The sequence below is a fragment of the Perissodus microlepis genome, chromosome 17, assembly GCF_051167445.1.
Source record: "Perissodus microlepis isolate ML-2025 ecotype Zambia chromosome 17, ASM5116744v1, whole genome shotgun sequence".
Taxonomy (NCBI): Eukaryota; Metazoa; Chordata; class Actinopteri; order Cichliformes; family Cichlidae; genus Perissodus; species Perissodus microlepis.
This window is the reverse complement of record NC_140477.1, coordinates 37,243,465-37,267,442: the sequence shown is the minus strand read 5'-3', so window position 1 is coordinate 37,267,442 and position 23,978 is coordinate 37,243,465. Positions and strand designations below refer to the sequence as shown.

Here is a 23,978-nt window from a genome sequence, read left to right as displayed (position 1 = left end):
GAACTCCACCGACTTCACTGACAAGGTCCAGAAGCTTACCCTGGATCCAGATGAAACCATGGTGTCCTTTGATGTAGTCTCTCTCTTCACTTGCATACCCACCACGGAGGCCGTGGAGACTGTCAGAAAACGACTACAAGAAGACAGCTCCTTGGAGGACAGGACCAACTTCACACCCGATCAGATTTGCACACTGTTAGACCTCTGCCTCACCACTACATATTTCAAATACAACGAAGGCTTTTACAGACAAAAACATGGCTGTGCCATGGGCTCCCCCGTGTCACCTATTGTAGCCAACCTTTACATGGAGGAAGTGGAAAGGAAGGCTCTTGGCTCTTTCAAAGGAAGAGTACCCAGCCACTGGTACAGATATGTGGACGACACCTGGGTCAAAATCAAGACACAAGAAGTGGAATCCTTCACTGCACACATTAACGCTGTGGATAAAAACATCAAGTTCACCAGGGAAGACACAAAGGACAACTGTTTGCCTTTCCTGGACTGCGCTGTGCACATTGAAGAGAACGGCAAACTCAACATCGAAGTTTACCGGAAGCCCACACACACGGACCAGTACTTCCTCTTTGACTCCCATCACCCTTTGGAACACAAACTTGGAGTAATTAGGACCCTACACCACCGGGCAGAACATGTTCCCTCTAAGCCTGAAGGAAAAAAGAAGGAACACACACATGTAAAGGAAGCACTCAAAACGTGCGGCTATCCTAAATGGGCGTTCTTAAAGTCAGCAAAGAGGCACAGAAAAGAAGACCAGACACCAGCGAGGGAGGATAAGAAGGACAGACGCAACAACATTGTCATCCCCTATGTAGCCGGTGTATCAGAAAAACTTAGGAGAGTTTTCTCCAAGCATGACATCCCGGTGCATTTCAGACCCAGCAACACGCTCAGACAAAAACTGGTTCACCCGAAAGACAAAACGCCAAAACACAGACTTAACAATGTGGTGTATGCGGTACAGTGCAGCGAGGAATGCCCAGACCTCTACATTGGAGAGACCAAACAGCCACTTCACAAGCGCATGGCACAACACAGAAGAGCCACCTCCACAGGACAAGACTCAGCAGTCCATCTGCATCTTAAGGATAAAGGACACTCTTTCGAGGATGCCAATGTTCACATTTTGGACAGAGAGGACAGATGGTTTGAAAGAGGAGTGAAAGAAGCCATCTATGTCCACTGTGAGCGACCATCTTTGAACAGAGGCGGGGGTTTACGACACCAACTCTCTGCCAGCTATAATCCAGTTTTGAGATCCCTTCCCAGACGCCTTAACGCCCACTCACATCCTGGGCCATCTGACCTCAGGAATTCGCATGATAAGGTGGGGCCAGGTTTCACAATGAGCTCACCCGAAACTCTGGCTGATTGGGACCCACACCCAGTTTCACACCTTGGCTCAGGCGATTAGAGGATCATCAGGGGGTCCTTTTGTCCCTCTGTGGGGGGATACTCCCACTAGGTTTATATCTGGGACTCTCCACCATTTGACCTTAGAACTGAAGAAGCTTCTCGGATGAGAGGTGAAACGTCTTCAAGTAACTTAAAGAAGTCCAGACGCTTTTCTTTGCAAGCTCCTTTGACTACGATGACCTGGATGACTGAGAACCTTCACAGACCTTATTCCTTAAGCATTTTTTTAACATATAGAGCTTCTGATTGTGACACTTTAGTTTTGCTGGACATGTCCAGAAACGGATTCAAGTGAATATGTCACAGTACTGGGTCGTGTGACCCAGTGTTTGAGTTTTATTGTATTTTGTTTTCTATTCGTGTTCAGGTTCGAGTTTAGTTCACCTTATTAAGTGCTACGATGCCTAGATTGCTGTGTTAGTCCTTTGCCTTGCAGATCCTTTTTCTTCTCCCCTAAGTCTCCCTGCTTCATGTCTACCTGTCCTGCTTCATGTCTACCTGTCATGCTTCATGTCTACCTGTCCTGCTTCATGTCTACCTGTCCTGCTTCATTTCTACCTGTCATGCTTCATGTCTACCTGTCCTGCTTCATGTCTACCTGTCCTGCTTCATGTCTACCTGTCCTGCTTCATGTCTACCTGTCATGCTTCATGTCTACCTGTCCTGCTTCATGTCTACCTGTCCTGCTTCATTTCTACCTGTCATGCTTCATGTCTACCTGTCCTGCTTCATGTCTCTGTGGTGCTGGTTACATTTATGTCATGTCTGCGTCTCATAATGTTTCCTGTTTATTTGGAAGTCTTGTTTCCATGTTCTATGTACTTAGCTTTCGCTTCCACTGTGGCGTCATTATGTTCATTCCAGTCAGCTGTTTTCCTCGTGTCTCCACTTCCCCTGATCACCTCGTGTGTGTATTTAAACCCTCAGTCTTCCTGTGTTCAGTGTGGTGTCGTCTGGGTTCCCTTCCCCATCTCTAGGTTTAGACTTCATAGTGTCCCTCATGTTTTATAGTATTCTCAGCGTCCATAGCTTTCACAGTCTCTCTAGCCTTGTAATAGTTTGTTCATAAGTTTTCTTAGTCTGGTCTCAACCAGTTTGCTTAATTTTTATATGCTCTCTGACCTCAAATAAAGGCTCGTTTTTCGTTAAAGTAATTCTGTCTCCCCGTCAGTGTCCACACCTGAGTCCTCCACTCATTCTCCATTCGGTCTGCCCGCAGACCAGGGATGGGCAATTCCAGGCCCCGAGGGCCGGTGTCCTGCAGCTTTTAGATCTCACCTTGGGTCAACACACCTGAATCACATGATTAGTTCATTACCAGGCCTCTGGAGAACTGCAGGAGCTAATTTAGCCATTTAAATCAGCTGTGTTGGTTCAAGGACACATCTAAAACCTGCAGGGACACCGGCCCTCGAGGCCTGGAGTTGCCCACCCCTGCCGCAGACCGTGACAGAATATCTCCACCACATATTAATACGCCTGATGTTTCTGTTGCAATTAATTCAAAAAGGGTCCTGATCAGATGTTTATCAGTCCCTGGCCATCTGTACACATTAAACAGTGTAACGTCCTTGTGATCTATGTACCCTGTAACCAGTATATAGTTGGAAATGTACTTTGTCAGACAATAAGATGGCCACTCCTCTAGACTGGTTTTTATATGTGAGGAATAATACACATTTTAAACCCCATTTTACAGTTTTTTGTGCTCAGTAACAGAAAGATGTGATTATATCTTGTTTTTCTCGTTTCATTTTAGGAAGAGCCTTTTCTTTTAATGGGGTTATGTAAACCGTTAAGTGTAATTTCCTTATATTGTTGTCTTATCTCCATCAGCAAAATGAAAATACACAATACCTGTAAACCTCCAGGTGCTCTGAAAAGCAAACGTGGGTCTGCGGAACAAAGGAACAACGTACCTGAACAAATAACATACATGACTTCCAATTATGAAGTGTACGTCAAACTTCGAAACAAAGAGGAGAGTCCCTGGAGTCGCAGAGAGCCCCTCGTAGTAGTGCTTGGTAATCTCCGCCCATCATAGCGGCGCTCTTGGAAAAAGCCAGTAACACCCATAACTGCAGCCAAACCTATTACTCTTGTTTTACAGATGAAAACTGCAGTCTTAGGTGCGGGAAAAAAAATTAGGTGTTACTATCCATACGCTTGAATCCCTGGAGCTTTTCCTGAATGTATTTGATCATGTATGTATTTCATCCGTTCCTCCCGGGTCCGCCACGGCACCCCGCTCGCTCTTTCCCAGAAGGGCGTCCTCGGCTTAGGTACGGGGATGCGTGGTTTTGGATCGTCCGCTCCCTTTTCCATCAACTTCCTCTTCTCCAGATCGTCGGACGCGTCTTGCGCGTTGCTGTAAACCACGGGGCCGTTTTCATAAAACACACGGAGCCCCTTCTCTTTTAAAATCTTCCTGATCAACTTGTATGCTTTGCGTTTAGCTAAAATGTCACTGGGGTAGTCTTGGTCGAAATACACCCGTTCGAGCATGTTGTCCCCTTCTTCACCCTCTGGTATCCCGTGAACACGTATGTTATTCCTGCGAAAACGGGTTTCCAGGTTGGACAGATGTCTGGAGGACATCTTTTAACTGGAGAGTATGGCCGAGCACGTCTTTAAGATCGACTGTGACCTCCTCCACCTCGGTTACTCTCTGCTCGACCTCCTCCATCCTGCTTGTTACCTCTTTCCTGTCCGTGACAATTTCGTCGAGCCGTTGCCCCACTTCTTTCCTAAACTCCGACATTTCTGTTTTCACAAGTCCAGTCTTTTCCGTTATTTCTCTTTTCAAATTAGCCTGGACTTCTTTCAGCTCAGCCAGAATGTTAGCTTCAGTTGCCTCCATAGCTCCGTGTAGCTTTAGCTTGTTAGCACTGTCAACTTATTTCGGTGAAAAACTCCTTCCTCCGCACTTTCTTGCCAAATTCCTCGTCTTTCTCTTGTTACCCCCTCGCATAGACCCAGACCCCAGACCGCCCGGAAGCTGAAAGATTATGTTGCGTGCAGTTTCCTCACCATCCGGAAGTCTCAGACTGAGGCCTCTCTGACAGGAAGTCTAGTATCCAGTTGCAGAGAGAGGTGCTCGGTCCCAACTTGCTGAGTTTGTCAAACAGTTTTGGGGGATAATGGTGTTGAATGCTGAGCTAAAGTCTATGAACAGCATTCTGACATAGGTGTCTTTCCTGTCCAGGTAGGAAAGGGAGAGGTGAAGTGCAGTGGAAATAGCATCCTCTGTCGACCTGTTCGGCCAGTATCCAGTGGATCCAGTGAGCAGGGGAGGTTGCTCTTCACAGACCTACTGAACTATATATCCTGTTCAAAAACAACTCCGAGATTCCTCAGTGTTTCTGGAGGCCAAGGTAAGTATTAAGAGCATTAAGTATTCAGATTTATAACTAGCTATAAACCTTTAAGACACTATTGTACTTTATATTGTGTGGGTGACTGACCTTATGTAGGAAGGCTGATTGGTATCATTTTATCTATAAATCATTTTGTGGACTATTCTCCTCTTATTTATCAGAGTATGCAAACAGTTCAGTCACAGTCTGTGGCCTCAGGACGTCATCATTCACCATCAGTTCGAACAGAGCGCAGAAACAAGGCAGTCTCCTTTGATGCCCGTCTTTATAGAACACATTACAAAAGGACTTTATGGTCCTTGCTTTGTGCACTGGTGCACAGTCATGATGGAACAGGAAGGAGTCGTTCCCAAACTGTTCCCACAAAGTTGGGAGCATGAAATTCTCCAAAATGTCTTGGCATACTGAAGCATTAAGAGTTGTTTTTTTTCACTGGAACTAAGAGCCCAACTGTTGAAAACCCGCCCCTCACCGTAATCCTGACCCACCAAACCTTACACTTGGTGCTTGGGCTGGGTATCGTCACTGATTTCTATAATCACTTTGATTCCAATTAACAAGCTCCCGATTCGATCGATTCAATTTGAATCGGGGAAATTTTTCCTCAGTCAGAAATATTATAACTCTGATGGTTTATCAGTACATATCCATATTTTAAATCTATAAAAAGAAAGCTGACACTTATGAGACTTTATCAGAGGTGTGATCATCACAGCAGAGGCCTTTGTGTCAAAGTAACTGAGGATAAAACACAGAAAAACATGAAGATTTTCCTGGTTTGGCTTTTTGCAGCAGATGACCTTAAAAATAATAAAAACAGTTGAACAAAAACAGAAGAAAACCATGAATCAACATGTGAACCTTACCTGATGCTGCTGAAGTGAAGCAAAGTTACAGAGGTTTTAGAGACACAGCTGAGAGTTTTGCAATCTGGCATCATTTTAAAAAGTTTAAATCTCTTCAGTACTGAACAGCAGAAATGAGGCTTTGTTGTCAGAAGTCAGTTCAATTTAAAAGAAAAAAAAAACAGCGTCCGACAGCGCTGTAAACAACGGTAGACTGATGAGTAATAAGCAAGCGAATAATGCAGAAAACAGAGATTTTTAGACGGGAAACTGTTCTTAAAGTACAATGAGACAGAGAGAGCTGTGCATGAAGTGTGATTTTACCATGCAAAACAGCCAAAGTCAGAGGCAATTCATGACAATGTTTATGTGACGTGAAATGTGAAGCCTAGTTTGGATCTTCTTTTGCTGCTGGTTGAGTCAAATTTGGTTGTAGAGAAACAAAACTGCAGCTTCAGAATCGACGCACAAAAAGACCCGACGGCACGGACACACCGTTATTTAGCATCGATGACCTTGAACTCAAAGAGAAATGGACCATGGATGTAAAATATGTATGTGTGCTTTGGGACTACCAAGAACACTTTTCCAGGAGGTGAGAAGGACGTGGGAAACGTTTGTTTATAACTCACCAGGATCTCTGAATTACAAACACTGCATCCTAATGATGTTTCAAGCTCCCACCTCTAATTGGACATCAGTTTATGAATGGAGTGGCATCAAGCTGATTCAGCATGTGGAGCCATGCTGAGTCCCTCTAAAGGTGACGCACGGCTAAGTTGGGTATAGAAGACCAAACCGAACTCTACGGATGGCACGCAGCAGCGGCGAAACCGGGGCTGCTTTTGTGAGTACTCATTATGAATTGCAACAGTTGTGAGTAATTATTGAAACTGAGTAAATGTAAATAGAGCCTGGGTTCCAGTCTGACCGTGGCCTTTTGATCACTCGTCCCATTCACTCTCCTTTTTTATTACTCCACTATCAAAGGCCAAACAGTATGAAATTTAACATTTTAACATCAATGCTCTCGGTAACCTTCCTGAAACACTGTTACAGTCCTGCTTTTAATTGCTTAGTTGTTGTTTTTTATAATCAACTTGTCAGTTTTTACTAAAAACGTATTGCTCACTACTTTATTAGCACCACATGGGATTTCAATAGAACAGAAAGATACCTTTGGAAGAAAACTTAAGGATAGTGTCCCCAACCTGAAGCAGAGGCGTCTCCAGTATGTAAGTGAATCAGTGAAAGTTGTGGGTCCTTCCACTGGTACACAGCAAACAGTAACTGCTGACAGCTAATTCAGCAAACTTCATTTTCCAAATTGTAAACAAATACATTTTTAAACATGGTTCAGTGCAGTAAACTGAAGCTGTCCGTGACAGGTTGCGTCATCATTGATTTGAAAGTGGAAAATTACATTGAGACTGCTGTGCATTTGGGCTCCGCCCTCCACAGTCAGATTCAGAGTTACTTGCTGCCGTCCTCGCAGCAGATGTGTGATGGCGTCTTTGTGGCCGCTGAGCTCTCCATGTGCGGATTGTTGGATGAATGCAGAAATGTGATTGAATTAAACAATATTGTTGCTTGAAGGAGCAAAGCTTCCGGGTCTGGGGCGCCAAGCCTCACGCTCGCACACATACACGCACAAACACAAATCCCATTATAGTGCAGCAGATTTTCCCTCTGTTGTTTTGCAGAGAGGTTATGGCGGTGTTATCTGCGTGACACAGCATTTTACTGTCACATTATCTTCTCGTTCTGTGAAAAATGACACCTCGTGTTTGTCGGCTCGCTTGCATCTTGGTTTTACTGATGTTTGTCTGTAGAGTTTCTAAAATATTGTCTCACTTTTCACAAATTATATGAAAACAACTAAACCTGAACATCAAGTTACCACAGGTTTTTCCGTTTGTATTGACTGTGGTATTGCCTAACGCATGTAAAGTGATTGACCTTGGTGCCATTTACAGGATGTTCATCACTCCACTATCACGTATTGGTCAGCATGGTGTGACATAACAAAAGGTTGGGTGTAGCCATTGTTCACAGTTATACAGACAAATAACACTGTGTTAATTATTAAAAGCATTTATTCATTTATAGTCATGTGTACGGTGTGAACCCAGCTTTTGGATTTAAAAATAGTCTCGATCACCACTGGGTCAGAACTCTGTAAACCTCAGGCTTTGATTTTCACAGTGGTTTGTATCGGTGCATCTCTCCTCACACAAACACACACACGGATCATTCGTACTCACACAAAAACATGGATTTCCCATTAAACTTGTCTGACCTGCCTTTGCAGACATTCACAAACTTTCCTGTAATGTTTGCAGCTGAACGCACTAAAAACAGGGCAGAGTCTGCTCTGTGTTATCGGTCTAAATTTCCCTGCAGGCTGTCTCTTCTGAGCACTCTGTGAATGAAATGCAGACTCAGTTAAGCCGGTGAGTTTGTGATGTGGAAGAGACGCAGCTGAAAAAACATGGATACAAAACAAGGCAAAAATGAACAAGTGTGAAAACTAAACCTGAACTGGAAAAGGAGACGGTGATGTCATGAACATGATTCAGAGCAGGAGCATGTGAGGAAGAGTTTAAACACGAACGTGACCTGAACGTCTGACATGGTAAATGGACTGATTCTTATGTAGCGCTTTCCTACTCAAAGCCCTGTTTACAACACACCGCACTCACCCATACTCACTAGCACTGTTATCTATACTCTGAGTGCTTCCTAACTACCATTCATACTCAGATGGATGCATCACAGAACAAGTCGGGGTTAGTTTCTTACCCACGGATATTTGGCATGCAGACTGGGGGAGCCAGGGATCGAACCACCAACCCTCCGATCAGCAGCTGACCTGCTCCACCTCCTGAGCTACAGCCACCCCATGATGTAGCATGAAGGGAGGTAAACAGACAACCCGACCAAGAACAGAGGAAGACGGAGGACTTAAATACACAGGAGGGTAACGAGGGAAACACCTGGGGAGACACAGCTGACACTAATGAACATGAACGCCACAGGAAAACCAAACTAACATGGAAACACCAGACTCTTCAAAATAAAACAGGAAACATGGAAAGTAGTACAATGACAACACAAGCTTGAGAGACTAACGCACAGGCCAGGGTGACCAACTCTCCTCCTTCTTTGCACTTGTTGACTTGTAAAAGCCTGTATGACATTTTTTATTTCACCATTCATTAAACAGAAGGCATCATTCAAATATGTTAAAATGGTCTTTAAACAGTATTATTTTTGGTCTCTCCAGCACCGGCATAACACACTGAGGACAAGACAGACTACATGGAGGACAGGAAAAGACTCAGAACTCAGGAAACATGGATGAGACAAAAACTAGAATGAAACTCAACCAAATCCTAACTAATAACAACGACACAAGAACTAAACATGTTTCCAAGATAACATAAGGAGTCACAAAAGTAAAATAAACTCAAAACGTTGGGTCACAGACCCAGTCCCCCCGACACTTCCTAAGGTGCACAGAGGCAGCCGTCCCCTCGTCGGAAATGCTTCTTGATTTCCGGTTCATAACAGTCGTCTGCTCTAACCTTTACTGTCCACATCCTCCGTCTACTAAAAGTTGCGGGTTATCAGTGAGAACAAAGGTCAAGGGTGCAGCAGGCATCGGCACATGTGTTCATACTTGAAAGAATGACATGATCGTCATTGTTGTTAATAATTACAATGTGATAAGTGGGAGAGATGGTATTTATTGGTGGCACGACCGTCTGAGACCCCAGTTGATTTCCAGGATCTGGAGCAGGAGGAAGAGACGGTGGAAGCTTCGACACAGACTGGGACGCTCTCAGGTACGTAGGACGAGCTGCTCTGCATATACGTACGTGTTGGAAAGTAAAGAGGGAACTGTGGGGAAGTGAGGACTGCTAAAACTCAAACCAAACTTCTCTGGTGTTTCTTCAACCTGACAATCTCACCCTCTGGGACGACGCACGCTCTGACCTGCCTTATGTGCTCTGTCTTGTATTTGGGGGTCTGGACCTTTGCTGTTTTCTGTTAATGTGCTTTGATAAGTGATGTTCAAAGGAAGGACGGGATCCTTTTGCTAACCCGATGTGATTAATGGACCTCAGAGCCACACAGAGAGGAAGCAGCAAAGGCGAGATGATGCGCCCGGCAGCTCAGCAGTACGTGGTGACCAGGCCGCTGTACTCGGAGGAGTCCTTCGCTCAGGACCATGAAAAGATCTACAGGCACCGCAAAACTATGCTGGACCACATCAAACAATATTTCACGTAAGCAACATGTCAGACTGTTTGCTGTGTTTTCTGTTTGGTTGCTGTGATCACTGAATACAAACCTACGTTCCAAACGACGACTCTGCAAAGGTTTGATGAACTGTGGTGATTTCAGCAGCAGCTGCTCTTATTTCCATCAACAAAGGTTCAAGCTTGTTGGGCTCAGTTTACACAGGTTACGTTTATAGTGATTAAGGTCTGACGAGACACTTTACCTGATAGAAAAACATTATGTGTTATGTAAGACAAGTATTAAGTTTAATTTTGAGATTAAATTCAATTCAAATTTATTTATATAGCACAGCAACAACAGTCGCCTCAAGGCGCTTTATCTCTATTAGATTAAAGTCAACATTTTGAGATTAAACATGAAATAGTATTTTGAGGGGAAAAGGTGGGAATGTGGAGACTCGCAGCTCCTCTAACATCTACAAAATGTCTTGTGAAAGAACTTGATCAGCTTTCTTATCGTGTCTTGTGTTACAACATGCATCTTCTTTATTGCACGAGGGTGTAACCACCGCTATCATCGGTCCACTGTCACCTATTTCCTTTTCTTCCAAGTTTGTGTGTTTTTCCCTTCCGAGCTTATTCCTGCACCATCACCACACAGTGTTCATGTGCTACAAGAGAAGTGCGATTTCACTCTCTCATCTATGCATTTTGCAGAGGGTGGAGGGCAGTTTGTCTTGAAACAACCACATTTCACCATTTTATCTCAAAATAGATTTTCATCTTTAAACTCGAAATGATCACTAATCTTTTTTCTTAATGTGGCCTTAATCCTGCTGTTTGCTGTGTTTGTCTATCTTTATATTAATGATGCTTTAATGCTTTGATACTCAGCGTGACATTAGACTACACAGGTACACAATATCAATTTTACTGTAGTTTCAAGACTGAACATTTTTGAAAAATCCAGATTCTTATTATTTTGACCCTACACGCACAGGCAGTGTTAGTCCAGTTTCATCACCGACACCGGATTGGCCAATCGAGCCTCTTACCGCAGCCGGGCCCTCTCCTCTGTGCGCACACACGAGAGGCGAGAAAGTTGAGCAGAAAAGCAAAGAGAGAAAAACTAAGTAAGTAAAAATAGATGCAGCAGAATGTGTGAGATTACCGGACATGTCAGCTGTCGGTGCTGCTGCACCAGCAACAAGCAGCCCTCGCAGTCTCTGGTTGATAGCACGAGTTTTAAACAGAATTACATCCATACATGATGCATCCATGACAGTCTCTCTCTCCCTTTATATAGAAATACATTATTTGTTTATTGGGTGATCACGTCAGGCCAGTCGGACCAAAGATATCACGGTCGATGTTTTTGTCCCAGTCCAGCCGCGACGTAGATCAGCACTCGTCTGACATTAAGATTGTCACTGATGTCTAAAACGTTAAAAATGAGATGTAGCGGGTGTTTTGGTGAAACGCTGGCAGGCCTGTGCTTTCTACAGGATAATGTGGGTGTAACTAAATATGTGGATGGATTTATCTTAAGACAGATCTAAATAAAAATAATGTATTCACTTTATATAGTTATTAGTATTTATGTGATATTAACTAATTCAAAAGTCGTAATTGGGCAGGGTGGAGCTCATTTGAAGAAGTTTCTCCTGCTATGCTGAATATATTTTTCATATCTTTTGAAAAGAACAAACAAACGCAGGACTTAAACTGATCGATGTTTGTACACTTTAATCAGTTTAAATAATCTTGTGAAGCATAAATGTAAAAAGTGGTTACTCTAGTTTTGGTTCATTATCGTTTCAGATGTGACGCTAAACGAGCCAAGAGCACAGCTCTGTCTCTTCTCCCAGTCATCGGCTGGATGAAAGCGTACCGATTCAAAGAGTGGCTGCTGGGTGACATCGTGTCTGGTGTCAGCACTGGACTGGTGGCTGTCCTGCAAGGTGAGTATCAACAGAAAGTTACAGCCTCTGAACTCTTTGAAGTAATAATAATAATAATGACTGTGCAACTTGGGCCCTATCTGACTAACTGTGATAACCTGTGATAACAGACAGCTGTGAGAACCTCTGCGCTCTTATCTGAGCTGTTTAAACGACAGTGAGTGTGCTTAACAGCAGCTTTGAAATGAGGAAATAACCATTTGATCGCTTGATGATTGTGTACGTTGGCTCATTTTAATGGAGACACAATATCATCTAAAACATTCAGAAAAAGAAAAACATTACATTTATAGATCAATTTGCATGTTGGTGCAGCCCTTTCTTTTAATTGGCTGCTCCTCATCAGCAGCAGGTGAGTGGAGGTGACATCGTAACAGTATAGATGTAAAAAGAAATTAGGAGGAAGGGTTCTTTAGCCTTTGTATACTTTACTTACTTATTGAGAGCCCAGAGATTTACTCAACTGGTGTTTCTGTCTTGCAGGGCTGGCCTACTGTTTGTTGGCCTCTCTGCCACCCTGGTATGGGCTCTTCTCCGCCTTCTTCCCTGTTATCATCTACTTTTTCCTCGGCACCTCCAGACACATCTCAGTGGGTAAGGCCATCGTCCATTTCTATATAGCTGCTCTCTAAATGTTAGAGTGTAAGTATATCTGCCATCCTCCTGTCTCCCTGAAGGTCCGTTTCCAGTGCTCTGTCTGATGATTGGCTCAGCGGTCACCAGGCTGGTCCCAGACGAGGGGCCGGCGTTCAACATCACGGGGTTTGAAGGCCTGACCAGAGACGAGCAGAGAGTGCTGGTGGCCTCTTCTGTCACCTTCCTTGCCGGTATCATGCAGGTGAATCGGCTCGCCACAGCCAATAAGTTGCTCTAGTCAACAACTGAGTCACCTTGTCAACAAGCATGCTTTCTGAGGATCAAATACAAACCTGTAGGATCTCAAACATACGTTTGTGATTTGGAAACAACAAAAAGCTTTGTGTCCTTGACAGAAAACAGATGTTGTGTTTCGTCCTTTTTAATAAGGCTCCTTGAGAGCCGTTCATCACAACTTCATTTGTGAGCTCTGCCTTTCAAAGGAGCATACTTCGCTCCATCTTTCCATCAAAAAATACTATTGAGCAGCAAATGTAGCATAATAGTGTTAGCATGAAAACACTGACGGCTACTGAAAAGTAGGTTGACATTTTAAAAGTCATGAGAATATTGATTGTACTCTCACATTTATCCATTTAAGGCGATGGTTAGCTGGACGCACCAAGAAGGCTGTGCTCTTTTTTTGGAATAGGTGAAACAAAACCTAAATCCCAGTCAGTGAGCATAAGAGGCACTCATAGATGGACTTACTATGTTTAGGTTTGTTAGCTTTGGACTGAGGTGGGATAAGATAAGCTCCATACAGGAGCAGTTATTACCTGCAGCGAGAGTCACAGAGCAATGAGGATATATGATCATGTCATATTTGACCTAGAATCTCACTCTTGCATTTCACGTCCGCCTTTCTTTCAAGCTGTGTTCAGTCTTTAAAGAAAGTGATGGCAGGAACAATAAGCAGCCTAGTTACAGTAGTTAGAAAGTAGTTATGTAATAAACTCAAGTTATTCATGTTACTCCTGCGTAACAATTGTGTAATCAAAGACAGGATCTGTCATGCTACACAAAATCTGATTTTTCACTGCACTACAAACTACAGTTATAAATGAAAAATACAGCATTATTCTCTTGAAAGCAAACTGCCCAGAGAGTGAGCAGGCAGAGGCTCGCACTCCCTGGGTGTTTCCTGTTGTGTGCTCTGACAGCTGTGCTTTAGGGAAACATGAAGTAGCTGAAATATATATAAGTTATATGTAAAGTATGCTGTTTAGTAGATGGTTCACTTCATCAATTATGTGATTTACAGAAAACTGGCAGTTACTTTTATAACTGTTGAGAGGACTGCAGTTTACAATGTAAACATTCATTGGTCCCAAGTGGACTCTTATCGGTACTTTAAGGCTATTTTTGTAATACTAATCACACAGAGTGGTACTTTACTGTGTGTTAGCTGTTTATGTTACGGATGAGAACACCAGATCTGCTAATCAAACAAGCAGCACATTCAGATGAACAGCTGTTGTTAACCTTGATGTAGTCGTACACAGAGGGACGTCACAGGGTTTTCATTCCTAAAAGAAATTCAAAAAACCTTTTTTCTTTTTCTGGTAACTCGCAGTTTAATAATACACTATTTTGTTATGTTTATCATGTTGGGTTTTTCAATCTAAATGACTGAATCTGTTTGTGACTCCTGTCTCTGGCAGCTTGCGATGGGCGTTCTGCAGGTGGGCTTCGTTGTCATGTACCTTTCCGACACACTTGTGTCAGGTTTCACCACAGCTGCTGCGATCCACATTCTGGTGTCGCAGCTCAAGTTTGTGTTGGGGCTGGAAGTTCCAGGGATCAGCGGGCCGCTGTCACTCATATATGTAAGCACAGGCCAGCTTGAAGCTTGCTCTGTTCATCACAACAGGTTGTTTATCTGCTGGTTTCATTCTTCAGACCTTGGAGATCATCTTTAACAAGATCACCTCCACCAATGTCTGTGATGTGGTGATCTCCATCGTGATCATGGTGGTGGTGTTCATCGTAAAGGAGATAAATGACCGATTTAAATCCAAGCTGCCTGTGCCGATCCCCATAGAGGTCGTCATGGTGAGCAACACTGCACGACTCCTGACATTTTTGCATCTCTTTGAAGGCTTGTTGGTTCCATAAACAACAACACTGATATTTATTACACTGGTTTTGGCTCTTCACTGTAACGACTGTACTCAGCAGGTGAATAACACTCATTAAAGTGAGTAATGTTCATTTATGGGCCAGAAAAAGATTTCAGCGAGAGATACCGGTCACAGGTTCACACCTGCAGTTAATAAATGCTCTCTGACTTTTGTATTTAAAAGAGTAAATAGCTGTGAATAATCATTTGTCATTTCTTTCACAGACTGTTATTGCATGTGGAGTTTCATATGCATTCGACTTTAAGACAAGATATGGCATTGATGTTGTTGGTTATATACCAAAAGGGTAAGAATACATCAAGCTCACAGTAAAACCTGTCGATTGTTTTATCTTTGCTGTAGAAGAGTCAGAACATCAGCAGCAGGAGTTATCAATGACAAACTTCCCCTGTAATATTATACTGTGGTTTTAATATCCTGAGACTGTGCATAACTCACAAGTACATAAGAAGTTTATAAGGTGATAATAGCTAAAAGCTAACAGTTTGTTTTGGAGCCTGTAAAAGTGTGAAATCAGAAAGGCAGTCAAAGAGAGGTCAAACCACTTCCACAACATTATAGTTCTAAAATGCAACATGCAAACTTTACACATGTTATGTCTCTTTCTGCTTTGGCCAAAATTAAATATGTTTTTGATTTGAGGACCCAAACGCAGACTCATGGAGGCGAGACAGAAACTCAACAGGCAGCTTTATTGCTGAACATCAGAAAATACAAAAATAACTAAACTTGTAATGAAACTAAACAGGCTGGTAGGCAGAACACACGGCGGGGAAAGAGGGAGACGGAGGCTTAAATACACAGCACAATGTCCAGAGAACAGAAAACACACAGTGAACACAGCCGAGACAAATCAGACATGAACACGAGAGAGAGACACAGAGGACAAAGACACAAGGGGAACCGAATAGTCCAAGAACTAAACAAGAACACTCAGAATAACTACGACCATGAATGACCCTGAACATAATACAAAATATTACTAGAATACAAGAAGGTCAAAATGCTGGGTCAGAGTGACCCAGAACCATGAGCCTGTATTTTGAAACAGAAACATAATATTACGCTTTAGCTAAGGGTCCAACATGTTAAGGTAATGGTCTGAGTTCTGGCTCTGAATTGTTCCTCTTATCACTTGTGGCTGATCCACCTGAGCGTGTCCATGTTTAGAGACACAATAATCTGACAGACTTGTACCGTTTCAGGTACGAGGCGCCAGTCGCCCCAAACCCGCAGATCTTCCAAGAAACAGCAGTGGAAGCGTTTCCTATAGCCATCGTGGGTTTTGCTGTGGCCTTCTCTGTGGCCAAGGTTTATTCTATAAAACATGATTACACCATAGATGGAAACCAGGTGGGTAACAACTCAGCCACATGTAGGTTAAAGTCGTGTCAGGACGTCAGTGTGATTTTTTTATCTCTGTGACCCGGCTACAGGAGCTGATAGCCTTTGGAGTCAGCAACATCTTTGGAGCTTCCTTCAGGTCTTTTGCAGCGAGTACAGCTCTTTCTAGGAGTGCAGTTCAGGAGAGCACAGGAGGGAAAACTCAGGTAACCTAATGTAGCTGATCCCGGATCTGTCCATGTCAGGCAGGGTTTTCTGTATTATTGTAGGGTCTACCTTACAGTATAAAGCACCGTGAGGTTTGTTGTTGTGATTTGGTGCTGTATAAATAAAGCTGTATTGAATAATATTGAAACTGAAGTCCAATTTCGTAACACAAACGTTTGAAGTATCTTTACAATGAAAATCTTTATAATGAAATCTTTGCTTTTTCACTACAATTCATTTGTTGAATCCCTGGAAAACATTTAAATATGACAAACTGCATGATATCAGTTTACAGAATCTGTCCATTCTCTTCTGTTTATACACGTTCATAGAGACTCTGTGATTAACTGCAAATGAATTGACAGCAGTTCCTGTGACACTGCTAGTTTCAGCTGCGGCTCGTCGCTCTGACATACAGTCACACAAATGCATTAAATTCACAGTGAGTGACCAATAGAAAGGCCAGCCAACAGTGACCTCTAGTGTTTAGAGGAGAACGTGTATCAATCAACTGATCTGATAAAGTCCTTTTTAAATCAGCACAAACTCACAGAATCTGATTTCCATCACGTTTGTTTTTCAATCCTCTGCCTCTTCTGTCGTTTTCAGGTAGCTGGTTTACTGTCAGCTGTCATAGTGATGATCGTCACATTGGCTATTGGATTCCTACTGGAGCCCCTACCAAAGGTATGTACACCTCCCTGTGCCTCTGACATGCTGTCTATACTCTGGGAAAGCCGATCTCTGGCCCTCTGCTTTAACAGTCCGTGCTGGGCGCCGTGATCATCGTCAACCTGAAGGGCAGTCTGATGCAGTTCAGAGAGATCCCATATCTGTGGAGGAGGGACAAAGCCGACTGTGTAAGACCTCACAAACTTCCAGTACTCTTAAAGACCATGTTTATATTTTGTAAGAAAGGACACGTGGCCTCCTTGTTAGTAAACAACATGTTTCTTACCACAACAAGGTGGTGTGGCTGGCTAGCTGCATCGGTGCCTTCTTGCTGGGGCTGGATCTGGGACTGGCTGTCGGCCTCGGTGTGGAGCTGATCAGTGTCATCCTCAGGACTCAGTTGTGAGTATTTGGTGTACAATGTGATCATGTAACTGATTACTGTTGTTATTTCATCACGCTATTGTCACGAGGTTCAAATGATGGCTTTTATTCTGTCAGCTGTTAGATAAATGACCCCGACAGCGAGTACAAACACGTAACTCTGATTCTTGTAAATGATACAGTAGTTTACATCAAACCTTTCATCGTTGTATCGTCATCATTGTGAGCATGTTAGCATGTCATGTTTGCTTGTTTGCTTCAGTCCTCGCTGCAGTCTGCTGGCCAACATCAGGGGCACCGATATCTACAAAGACCGAAAGGACTACATCAGCGTGAGTTAGCGTGTGGCCCCTCAGGTGGCTTCAGTTTACCTTTCAAATATTTACACAGCTGTCGGGATATTATCTCAGGCATTTGGATTAGTTCTACAGGCCACAACAAAATGTATGGTTTTGTAATTATACAAAATTAAAATAATGATCAAACTAGAGGTAAAAACCTGTGACCAAGTCTTTTAAGTAGGCTATTAAAGAATAAAATACAGAGCGTCAGGCATGATTTTATGATGAACACAGTTAGTCCTTCCTTAGTCTGAATGAATGTTTATGTAAAGGACAAATGCACATTTGTAATGTGCAAAAGCTTTTATTAGAGGCTATGATGCACGTAGAGCAATCAGTTCAGTTACAAAATGTACATACTCAGCAAGTTTCATGTGATTTCAAGATCTATAAGAGTCAGAGAAAACAGTGGAGATTAAAGGTGCTGAGAGAGACTTTACCCTCATTTACACTGTATCTGTGAATGAGTGTTGTGCTTAAATTATAACGTAAAGGATATGTAATAACTAAGCACTTGACTGTCTTGAAAATGACCAATACAAAAGCAGCGGTATTACTAATTACAATTAAAAAACAACAAACTTTTCACAGGAAGTGCTTATGCCTTATTATCTCATAGCCAGCCTGCTAGGAGACATTGCATTTCCTATCCCTCAGAGTGTGTCACGGCCAGGCAGGCCGGTGTGTTTGCGGTGTGGACCCAAAAGCAGACACGGGAGAGAGAACGAGCTGTAACAAAAGGCGAGGCTTTTATTGAGGCTGATAGCCAAAACAGAAAACAAGGCAAAGCAAAACTAAACTCAATGAAACACAGACATGGACCTGACAAGATAAACAGAGGACCCGACAATGAACACAGAGAGACAGAGGACTTAAATACACAGAAGGGTAATGAGGGAAGTAACACCTGGAAACACAGCTGAACGCCACAGGAAAACAAAACTAAACACACTGAACATGGAACACAAGACTAAATAAAACAGGAACAAGGAAAGGACGTACACATGACAACACGGAACACCAGGAGAACCTACATAGACAGTAATGACCCATAAAAGAAACACAAACCAGACTAAAAACTCAACCAAGAGAAACTAATAATCATACTAGAACTTAACACATCTCACAAGTAATACAAAATACAAAATAAGTCAACTACACCCTTAACTTTAAAATAACACATGAGTTTAACATGAGTTTAACATAGGAAAGCAACCTCACCAAATAAACTCAAAAATGCTGGGACCCACCTGACAGAGTGTAGAGCGCCCCAATCGAAAAATCCATGGAGTCCCCCTTCATCTGCTCTTGCTCTTGAGTATTTCCAAGTTTGGATATTTATGTCCTCCAATAATGCAGAAGGAAGGTCTTTTTGTGGATGCTTTGATACTAAATGTACCTGACAGTTTACCAGCTGATTTTCAAATTGAGATTTGAACAACTAGTCATTGATTTTGATTTTGCAGTACTTTAAAACTCTTTTCAGATATACGAGCCAGAAGGAGTGAAGATCTTCAGGATCCCATCTCCAATCTTCTTTGCCAACATTGAGTTCTTCAGGAACAAGCTGGTGGAAGCTGTAAGTCACATCTGCCTTTAATGGAACTGTTAAAGAATAAAAGGATCAGTTTGATAATTTCGTTTTTAAAAAGCATCAGAATTCTTCACAGGACAATAAAATAGATGGAGTACAATCTCATCTCTGATCTGATACTATCTCCTATGATTACTTGTGATAAATGACACACTTACTGTATGTCTTCCCAGGTCGGGTTTAACCCATTACGGGTGTTGAGAAAGAGAAATAAAGCAGTGAGGATGATACGGAAACTTCTGAAGAAGGGCAAGTTGCAGTGGACATCTGTGAGTATCGAGGCTGAGCTTGGTTTGATAGTAACGGCACAAATGTTGCCTGTGTCGACACATTAACAAGGCAAAGAAGCCTCATTTACTCATTTTTAATATTAACATTTGCTTCTTGCTCATCTCTTTCAACTCAATTTAGGTAAACACTGTAAATCTGCATGTTTAGAAATGTACAGAAAACAGCAGTGATGTATTATGTTAGGAGAGACGGCATCCATCCCACTTTGGATGGAGCAGCTCTCATTTCTAGAAATATGGACAAATTTATTAAACCTCCCAAAATATGACTATCCAGAGTTGGGACCAGGAAGCAGAGCTGCAGTCTTACACGTCTCTCTGCAGCTTCTCTCCTCCTGCTACCCCCCAAAAACCCATCTCCATAGAGACTGTGTCAGCTCCCAAACAGACAAAAAACAAACTAAAAACCAGCAACAAACAACTTAAACATAAACAATCACAAAGAAAGAACAATACAGTATCCACATCTGAACCAAAGAGTAAAACAGTGAAATGTGGATTATTAAATATTAGGTCTCTCTCCTCCAAGTCTCTGTTAGTACATGACTTAATAATGGATCAACAAATTGATTTACTCTGCCTTACAGAAACCTGGTTGCAGCAGGATGATTATGTTAGTTTAAATGAATCAACACCCCCGAGTCATTCTAACTACCAGAAACCTCGAAGCACAGGCCGAGGGGGTGGTGTGGCAGCAATTTTTCACACCAGCCTATTAATGAAAGACCAAGACAGACTTTTAATTCATTTGAAAGCCTGATGCTTAACCTCGTCCACCCCAGCTGTAAAATTCAGAAACCAGTCTTACTTGTTATCATCTACCTGACTCCGTGGTATAATTCTCAAACACGTAGCCTAAAGCAGATGACTCGTAAGCTGGAGAGGAAATGGCGTGTCACAAATTTAGAGGATCATCATTTAGCCTGGAGAAATAGTTCACTGCTTTATAAGAAAGCCCTCCGCAAAGCCAGAACATCTTACTATTCATCACTGATTGAAGAAAATAAGAACAACACCAGGTTTCTCTTCAGCACTGTAGCCAGGCTGACAAAGAGTCAGAGCTCTGTTGAGCCAACCATCCCTTTAACATTAACTAGTAATGACTTCATGAACTTCTTCACAAATTAAATTTTTATCATTAGAGAAAAAATTACCAGTAATCATCCCACAGATGTAATATTATCTACAGCTACTCTTAGTACCATTGATGTTAAGTTAGACTCTTTTCCTCCAATTGATCTTTCTGAGTTAACTTCAATAATTACTTCCTCCAAACCATCAACGTGTCTTTTAGACCCCATTCCTACAAAACTGCTCAAAGAAGTCCTGCCATTAATTAATTCTTCGATCTTAAATACGATCAACCTATCTCTAATAATCAGCTATGTACCACAGGCCTTCAAGCTGGCTGTAGTTAAACCTTTACTCAAAAAGCATCTCTAGACCCAGCAGTCTTAGCTAATTACAGGCCAATCTCCAACCTTCCTTTCATATCAAAAATCCTTGAAAGAGTAGTTGTCAAACAGCTAACAGATCATCTGCAGAGGAATGGTTTATTTGAAGAGTTTCAGTCAGGTTTCAGAGCTCATCACAGCACAGAAACAGCTTTAGTGAAGGTTACAAATGATCTTCTTATGGCCTCTGACAGTGGACTCATCTCTGTGCTTGTCCTGCTAGACCTCAGTGCAGCGTTCGATACTGTCGACCATAATATCCTATTAGAGCGATTAGAACATGCTGTAGGTATTACAGGTACTGCACTGCAGTGGTTTGTATCATATCTATCTAATAGACTCCAGTTTGTTCATGTAAATGGAGAGTCCTCTTCACACACTGAGGTATTAAAGGACTGTTGTATTGGCAGTGGTATGATATAAAATTGGTGGAGAAAAACGACAGTGTCATTTGTACAACAAACAGTACAAGGTCCAGCATCACTTATCTGAGACATGAGCGATTGCATGAATATGATACGAGGTAGAGCCTGGTGATAAAACAATAAAAATTTATATTGTGCAAAAACGTTCCTCGACTGCGATATAAAATATGTTCAATATAAAGTCAGTAAGCTCATTGCATCCATGTTTCGACGGACAACATGAAAGGCAACAACAATTATACTGAACCAATCGTGTGGTTGGAAGGAGCACAGGAGGAGGAGCTGACAGCAGCACATGCTCTTACTATACACTATACGTAGGAGTGCAAACGAAAGATAAAACAACGACAAAAACTGTTAACGAAAACTCGACAAACAGCATTAACAAACGAAACAGCCCAGTGGACACAGCGTGTTTAATATTTATACGGCTTTGTAATGTGTGAGTTTGTCTCTGGTTTAAAGCGCGTCTACAACTTCGCTCGATCAGTCACAACATGAGAGTCTTGTGCGAGAGCAGAAAGGCTCATTATGGACTCATCATCTGGAATGTGTTCCCGTGTGGTGAAGTCTCTGACATAGAAAACATATTTCGCTGTTACAGATCGGCCTCCTGAATACCTCGTGTGGACCCATAAATGAATCAGAGGACGAGAGCAACATGGAAGAGCTGGACCAACCGACTGACTTCAAAGACTTTCCTGCCCGGATCGACTGGAACGCCGAGCTTCCGGCCAACATTGTGCTTCCCAGAGTTGAGATTCACAGCCTGGTCCTGGACTTTGCCGCCGTCTCCTTCTTAGACATCTCTGGACTGAAGGGACTCAGAGCAGTGCGTTTGTATTCATGCAGCAGCAGCAGATGTTTCACTCTGGCTCTGTTTAATTCATTTCTCTTTGCAGCTGCTGAAAGAGCTGATCCGAGTTGAGGTCGAGGTCTACATTGTGGCCTGTGACCGTAAGTACTAACGTATTGTCTGTATTAGTTTAGTAATCATGTTAGCCTACCATGCTAACCTAAACACCTGTCACATACTCAGCTGTATGTTTGTCTACCATATTTGGACCTTCTGTTGCAGCTTACATCCTGGAGAAACTCCATGATTGTAGCTTCTTTGATGATGAAGTTCAGTCTTCAATGTTCTACCTGACACTGCATGACGCCATGCTGCACATCCTGGAGAAACATCCGGAGCCTACTCCAAAAAAGTCTGATTATGAGAAGGTAAAGAAGAGCAACAAACACAATATTCAGGGAGTATTTGACATCTTACTGTTGGAAATATGTACAGAATAGTATTACACACATGTAGGGTTTTACAATATAAAGCACCTTGAGGCGACTGTGCTGTGACCATAAATACATTTTAAAAAAGAAACTAAATTGAATCTGACGTTCTTTATGTTTTACAGATAATGACAGGAGTCACTATTCAATATCTGCCCGGCAATTTGAGGAGCAGAGACAGAAATGTAGGTATCAGTCTCAAACTGTGCTTTTCAATGTTTGTGGTTTTTGAGAAATAACTTTCATCTATTTTACTGGTTACAATACAGAAGCCAAAAGCAGAAAAATAAAATCGGATGATTTATTTCCAAGTTTCCTAAAGTTTTAAACTTCTGAAACGAAAAACCCCCACAGAATTTTATTATTTCTTTAAACTTGATCATTTAAAAAAATATATATAAAAACTCATTTCAGCAGCCTGATGACCAAGACAAGTCTTTGATTTAATAACTGATAAGCTTTCTAACACATGCAGTCCCATGAAAAAGAAAGTTTCCACAGGACTATACAACTACTGTGAAAAACTAAGTACGCCCCAAAACTAATACACAGCCCGAAATAATAGGGGTCCTCAATTTGATGCTGCAAGATAAAGAAGAAAAATCATGGAGGACAACGGTCATCTGATCTGTCAGTGGAAACACATGGGGAAACAGCTGACACCAATGAACATAATGACGTCACAGTGGAAGAGAAAAACTAAACACAATGAACACAGGAACACAAGACCTCTTCAAAATAAAACAGGAAACATAATGAGACACAGAGATGACAACATGAACTTGACAACACAAGACATGCAGACACGAAACACATGACGGGCAAGGGAGACGTAACAGAGGGGTGAAGACATAAAGGGAATCTAATAACAAAGAACTAGAATGACAACCTAATGATAGAAATAAGCTTCGAAAAATTAAAGGACTTAAACATAAAAATAAACTCAAAACGCTGGGTCACAATGGCCCAGGACTGTGACAAGAAGTCGCTTTAATGACAGATGAGATTGACTCAAGCGTGACTGAACGTCAGCTCCTTCTTCTCCCACAGGCTTCACCCACACAAACAGAGTTATAACTTCAGAGTGACGATGATGAGGACGACCAGAGACGAGGAAGATGAACCTATTAACCCTGTGTGTGTGTGTGTGTGTGTGTGTGTTTGTGGCTTTTAATGCAATGCATGAAACTGCACTGATTCTATTGCTTTTTTATCGTATACATTTGTATAGATTTGTAGACAATTACTGTATAATTTATTTTACATGTGTATTTTCATTTTCATGATGGTGAGGATGAATGTCTTTGCAATGGTAATATTGCTTTCAAGAGTT

General features: G+C 42.2%; 1 protein-coding gene across 1 annotated transcript; it reads left to right on the top strand.

Moving 5' to 3' along the window:
• The first annotated feature begins 9,820 nt into the window (after positions 1-9,820).
• LOC146370054 (chloride anion exchanger-like) lies at positions 9,821-23,722 on the top strand. The gene is made up of 20 exons (XM_084910102.1): positions 9,821-9,951; positions 11,728-11,867; positions 12,351-12,461; positions 12,545-12,705; positions 14,168-14,332; positions 14,406-14,558; positions 14,851-14,933; positions 15,853-16,000; positions 16,084-16,197; positions 16,808-16,885; positions 16,963-17,058; positions 17,166-17,272; positions 17,517-17,586; positions 19,082-19,174; positions 19,363-19,458; positions 21,963-22,190; positions 22,261-22,315; positions 22,437-22,582; positions 22,771-22,830; positions 23,696-23,722. Exons 1-20 carry the CDS (start codon positions 9,821-9,823, stop codon positions 23,720-23,722), a joined length of 2,262 nt encoding a protein of 753 aa, XP_084766228.1.
• Positions 23,723-23,978: the final 256 nt, after the last annotated feature.

What these genes read in the sequence shown, in the direction of transcription:
- LOC146370054 (XM_084910102.1), top strand. Translation starts at nt 9,821, where the DNA reads ATGATGCGCCCGGCAGCTCAGCAGTACGTGGTGACCAGGCCGCTGTAC. An exon ending in GTTGGTTATATACCAAAAGG is followed by an intron (nt 14,934 to 15,852) that starts GTAAGAATACAT and finishes GTACCGTTTCAG; the next exon opens with GTACGAGGCGCCAGTCGCCC. An exon ending in GCAAGTTGCAGTGGACATCT is followed by an intron (nt 19,459 to 21,962) that starts GTGAGTATCGAG and finishes TCGCTGTTACAG; the next exon opens with ATCGGCCTCCTGAATACCTC.